Source organism: Buceros rhinoceros, unplaced genomic scaffold (assembly GCF_000710305.1).
Source record: "Buceros rhinoceros silvestris isolate BGI_N320 unplaced genomic scaffold, ASM71030v1 scaffold18353, whole genome shotgun sequence".
NCBI classification, from domain to species: Eukaryota; Metazoa; Chordata; class Aves; order Bucerotiformes; family Bucerotidae; genus Buceros; species Buceros rhinoceros.
This window is the reverse complement of record NW_010404621.1, coordinates 12,162-17,710: the sequence shown is the minus strand read 5'-3', so window position 1 is coordinate 17,710 and position 5,549 is coordinate 12,162. Positions and strand designations below refer to the sequence as shown.

Below are 5,549 nucleotides of genomic sequence, written 5' to 3'. Positions count from 1 at the left end.
CCTCTTCCTGAGCCCGTGAGTATGTCGGATAGCCTCGGCACTGCCAGCAGTGACTGTCTGATGAGACTGTTACATGCGTTCTGAAAAAGCATTACCCGTCTCTGCTTTAATGGCAGAGCTGAAGTGTCACTGGAGGACGGTGGTTTCAGTAGGGAGTTGTCTCCTTTCAGACGTTCTGCACCGTGGCTTTGTGTGTTTCTGTAGAAATGGAGGACTGGGTGGAGCAGAGGTCTCTTAGCACCTGGTTCCGTGGTGTTGGTCACACGCTGCTGCCAGCCTGTGAACCTGAAGAGCAGTGATGAGGACCTTGGCAACTAGTTGCTTTGCCAAAGCAGAGCTCTTGAGCACATGCTGGCACCTTCAGCCGTGTCTCCCCTTGGCATGGCAGTATTTGGAATGAACCTCTTACAGCTGAAACTTAGAGCTTTAGTCTTAAAATCTTGAGGCCTCTGTCAGTCGTTCTTATCGATCAGCGACTGCAGGAGAATGAACATGAGTCCGGTGGTATCTACAGAACGGGTTAATTTATTTCCCAGATGTTAGCATTTACCTCACATAAACCTTTATGTCATGTTTACCTGTACGCCTGGCATTAAACCTGGAGCATCCGACCTAAGGACTGATTGCCTTGTCACCATGCGGTGCGTCTGCAAATCAAAGCGGAGCTTAAAATAATTAGCCTAGTACTTCTTTTAGTGTTGGGGGCAAATGTCCCCATCTGTGCTGAAACACTTAATCATTTGCTTGTACGTTGTAGTTCCGCTTCATAGAAAACCGGCGAATGACTCAAGAGCGGACGAGGGGTCAGGACATGACAGCCAGCCGAGTACAGCGCACTCAGGGACCACGGCAAGCAGCAACACTGCTGGACCTTCGCTTTCCCCAGGGCTGAGTGCTCGCCCCAGACCCTCTGCCTTGAGGGAGTTTTCATCGCCTTCGCCCGCACTGAGCAGGGTTGAGCCTGCAGCAAACCCTGCACAGGCGACGTCAGAACAGGCAGCAGTAAAATCAGAATATCCAATAACACCCAGGTCTGTCCACACTCAGAGTACAGCTACACTGAGCAGGCATGGCTCCAGGTTTGATGAAATGCCCAGATTTAATGGAAACTCTAAAAACTTTGCACCCACTGACCCATCTTCAAAGCCCCTGAGCTGTAACTTCAATTCTGGCTCAAAAGCTGTAGCTGTGAGGCAGCCCTTAAAACCCCCTCCCAAGAGAATTGACATCTTTGAGCTTCCCAGGATACCAAAGATTAAAAAGGAACCCAGCAGCAAGCAGGTGGGGCCAGAACCCACAGGAAGCCCAAGCTGTGACATCCCCAGCTCCTGTATAACCCAGCTGACGGGCAAAGAGAGCGCCAGCCAGGCGGCGAAGGGTGGCAGGGGGGAAGGTCAGAAGCCGAACACCAAGGAGTCACAGCCACAAACACGTACAAGCGGGGTGTCTTTTTCCGCCAGTACAGGCGTGTACGGCAGCTCATCACTAGTGGGCACTTCGAGGAGCAAAGGCCCGAGCTCCTTTGAGAGTTTTAAAATCAACATCCCTGGAAACGCAGGGCAGCCCAGCAGAGCGTCTAACCCCGGGTTCTGTAACACCTTCCGCCCGGTGGACGACAAAGCGCAGCAGAAAGAGAGTCCTTCCCCTCTTTTCTCTGTGAAGAAAAAGCAGGTCAAAAGTGAAATATATGATCCCTTTGAGCCCACAGGGTCGGACTCAAGCTCAGCCAGCAGCAGCCCTGAGAGGCTCGGCTCGGGGATCCCTCTAACGAATATTACCAGGACTATTTCCATTGAACATCCAAAAGTTCAAACGTTCCAAACCATCCGTCGTTTCACCCCTTACACAGTAGAAAATGTATTTGGCTCTGGGGCTGACTCAGACACACCATCTAGCAATGCCAAGTCTCGCGACGACGTGACAGTGAAGAGCAGGGTTGTGGAACAGTTCTCTGATACAGAGGAACGAGACAATCTGGGCGAGGAAGACTTCCTCAGTGGTCCATGCACTTCATCTGCTGTTAAGCAGATTTCTAGTGTGGAGTGTTTAAAGGAGGAAAACAGAGAGGGCCCGAATGTGTTCTTTAATGCTGAAGAATGGATTAGACCTAATGTTAATGTGAAACTGGAGCCAGCTAGTCCCTCAAAGAGTGATGGGCAGCAGAAAGCCCCAAAGGCAGAACAAACAGAGAGGCGATCGCCTTCGAGGTCCCGCTCGAGCTCCAGCTCCCGAAGCAAGAAGAAGGTGAAAAGGAAAAAGGCGCTGGTCAAAGAGCGTAAGAGATCCCAGTCGGGGTCTAGGGATAGAGCACACTCAAGGGACCGAAGCTCCAGATCTACCTCTTGGTCAGGTGGAGAAGAGCAGAGCAAATCACACACAGTGAAAAGCAAGAGCAGGAGGTCTTCCACTGACCGCTCCAGCAGTCACGAGCGATCTAAAAAAAAGAAAACAAAGGATAAAACCAAGGATAAAAAGGCAAAAGCTTCTTGGTCTAAGGAGAGAAGGAAATCTCGGTCACGTTCAGGGAGTCCTGGAAGTACTTCTGAGTTTTATGAAAACAGGAAAAAGAAAAGACGGTCTCGATCAAGGTCAAGACGGAGGGGATGTTCCCGATCGAATAGCGTTGAGAGGACTAAAAGGCGGAAACACAGGAGAGACAAAAGCTATGAGAGATATGACAAAGACAGCAGCTTGAGATCAAGGGACAGAAAGAGATCAAGGTCGAGGTCTCGGGAGAGAAGAAAGTGGAGGTCTCGGTCTGCATCTCGATCTCGAGAGCACAAAAGCAGCAAATCAAAAGAAAAAAGACCACGATCGAGGTCACATTCCAAAGAAAGAAAACACCGATCAAGAGAGACCTCGCTTCCTCCTCCTGCAGAAAAGGATCTAAAGCCTCCAGCTGAAACGGTGCCGAGGAGTCTGGAGCAACCTCATTCCTTCAAACAGGAGCCGAAGGAGGAGCTGGTACTGGAAGAGCTTTCCATAACCATCCAACCAAATGTCAAACTTGAGGAAATACATGCTGAGACCTCGGTTCAGCTACAAGAGGCCCAAGAAACCATCAAGACGGAGCCTGTCTGTCGGGAGGTGACCAGTGCAACTGCATTCCCCGTGCCGGAGATCACAAACCTTTGCCTCCCAGCTGGCAACGTGGATTCTTTTGCTGAGGCAGATTTAACGGGCAGTGGCGACCCAGCGGCGCTTGGTAGCTGTAGCAATACAAACCTGGAGATAACTGTTAAAATAGAAAATACGGCCTTGTGTCCGTCTCTGATGGAGCAACCCCCAAAGAAGGAAGTTTTCCTGCATGCTCCCACTAAAGCTGCACCAGTTCAAAGCTCATTCAAAAGCAAAATACCAGATTGTGTGAGGGAGGTGAAAGATGAGTGCCTTGTGTCGGAGGAGAAACCCGGGGACTCCAGTACGCCTCAGCTGGAGGTGGCACCTCAGGGTCCTGCCTTGAAATCAAAAGCTCCGGTGAAAAGAGTTACCTGGAATCTTCAAGAGGAAGAAAGCGGCACCTTGTCTGCTGGAAAAGCTCCAAGTAAGTCTCTCGTTTGGAAAACCAGCAGCAGTTGAATGAGGCTCAGAGCTCGGGTGCCTGGTGAAACCGGGCTGTGGTGTAAGAGCTCTGTCACCTGAGCCGGGGCGGTGGGGAGGTGCCCGAGCCGGGGCGGTGGGGTGGTTTCCAGCCCCGAGAACTGGCATTTTGCTCTTGCTGAAGTCACGAGGTGCGTTAGTGAGTCAGAGCAGACGTGCTGTCCGTGCGGCTCAGCCAGCGGCAGCCTGTTCGCCCATGAAGCATGTGGTGCCGCCCGATCTCTGCGCTGGCAGCCTGCGTTCCGCCCCTCCGGAGCAGCTGGCTTGCCTTCAGACTGTATAAATGCTTCTTGGAACCGAGGACCGTGGTGCAGCTCGCTCCTGTGAGCTCTGCGAAGCCAAAGCTGCTGGAATCGGCGTGGCTCGGGACCCTGCTGCTGTCTGTGGTGACAGTCGCTGGTGTGGTTCTTGCTGGTTACCCTCATGGAAACCCAGGAAAATGCAGTAGCTCGAGAGCATGGAAGGTCCTCTCTGATCAGAAGCTTTACAATGTTGATGGCTGCTGAACAAAATCCTTTCCTGGCTGCTTTGTGCTTCATCTTCTTATTTTCATTTTTTAAAATCTAATTGGCTTTGAGTCTTTGACCCCCTGTGTTTATTTTATCCTTAAACATTTTCTTTTCCTTCTCTTGGGCAACCCAGGGATGCCGTTCTACAAACTCCTGCGAGCAAAAGAAGGGGCCTGGAAAGCAGAGGACTTGAACCAGACGTTCAATCAGGTGCAGTTAAATGAGCCTCCTCCAACCAATTACATGATTCCTGAGCCCATGTTTCCTGATCTAGATTCCTCTCAGGTTGGTTCTTACCCAACACCCAAGTGTCATGGAAGGCATCCCACCTCATCTGTGCCCTCGTTGTGCAACACCCTCCTCTCATGGCAGAGTTCGCCCTCCTCTGCGTGTGCCACATTTCATACAGCCCACCCCCAGACCATTCACCCTCCGCTGGCCCCGCGGTCCGAGCAGCACGGTGTCTCCTAATTCTGTCTGTACGTGAAGCCTCTTTCCAGCAGAACGTGGGGAAAGACAGTGCTGTTCGGGAAGCGATGAGCTCCTCCCTGGTTGTGGTCAGGCTGTAAAATCGGCCTCGTGGCACTGTTCCAGTCTGTGCTTCACCAGGGAAAAGGTGAGCGGGGCTGGTGCTGGCTTCTGGTGCGCAGAGGCCGAGGGGGGGGCTGGGACGGCAGCCTCCCCCGTCTAAACTGGTAACTGCTGCTTTGAGTGGATAGAGGGTGCTCTGAAAATCCCGATCCGACGCTCTAAGTACAAGCTTCCATAAATCAATACCTGTTTTGCAGGTGTACTGTCAAAACGTCCCTCTGACACCACCGCTGCCCTCCAGCCTTCCCCCCTACGCCCCCGTCAGCCAGCCCACAGTGCAGTTCATCATGCAGGGCAGCCTGCCGGCGCTGGGCTGCCTGGCGGGACAGAGCCTGACCCCGGAGCCAGGCAGCCTGGCTACCGCATCTGAACCAGGAATCCAAGCTGCTTCTGTTGGGAACACGGAAGAAAAGATCAGAACACCCAAAGCTCCAGTGGACAGAACGAAAAACGAGGAGGTGGGTGGATGCCCTCATGTAGCAAATGCAAACCAGGAATGAGCTGTAATTTGGACAGGTGTGTTCATCTACTGGAGGGTCGGGAGGCTCCACAGAGGGACCTGGCCGGGCTGGATCCATGGGCCAAGGCCAGTGGGCTGAGGTTCAACAAGGCCAAGTGCCAGGTCCTGACCCAGGGTCACACCAACCCCCTGCAACGCTCCCGGCTGGGGGAAGAGTGGCTGGAAACTGCCCAGGGAAAAGGACCTGGGGGTGTTGGTTGACAGTGGCTGAAGAGGAGCCAGCAGTGTGCCCAGTTGGCCAAGAAGGCCAACGGCATCCTGGCTTGTACCAGCACTGGTGTGGCCAGCAGGAGCAGGGCAGGAATCATTGCCCCGTACTGGGGGCCCTG

The 5,549-nt window shown here is 52.9% G+C and overlaps 1 protein-coding gene across 1 annotated transcript in view; it reads left to right on the top strand.

Moving 5' to 3' along the window:
* The window catches only part of PHRF1 (PHD and ring finger domains 1), a 21,254-nt gene that overhangs the window by 12,983 nt on the left and 2,722 nt on the right, over positions 1-5,549 (top strand). Inside the window, exons 14-16 of the mRNA XM_010133452.1 lie at positions 758-3,544; positions 4,243-4,394; positions 4,898-5,158. Of these exons, the coding sequence (XP_010131754.1) occupies positions 758-3,544; positions 4,243-4,394; positions 4,898-5,158 (3,200 nt within the window). The remainder of the gene's footprint in view (positions 1-757; positions 3,545-4,242; positions 4,395-4,897; positions 5,159-5,549) is intronic.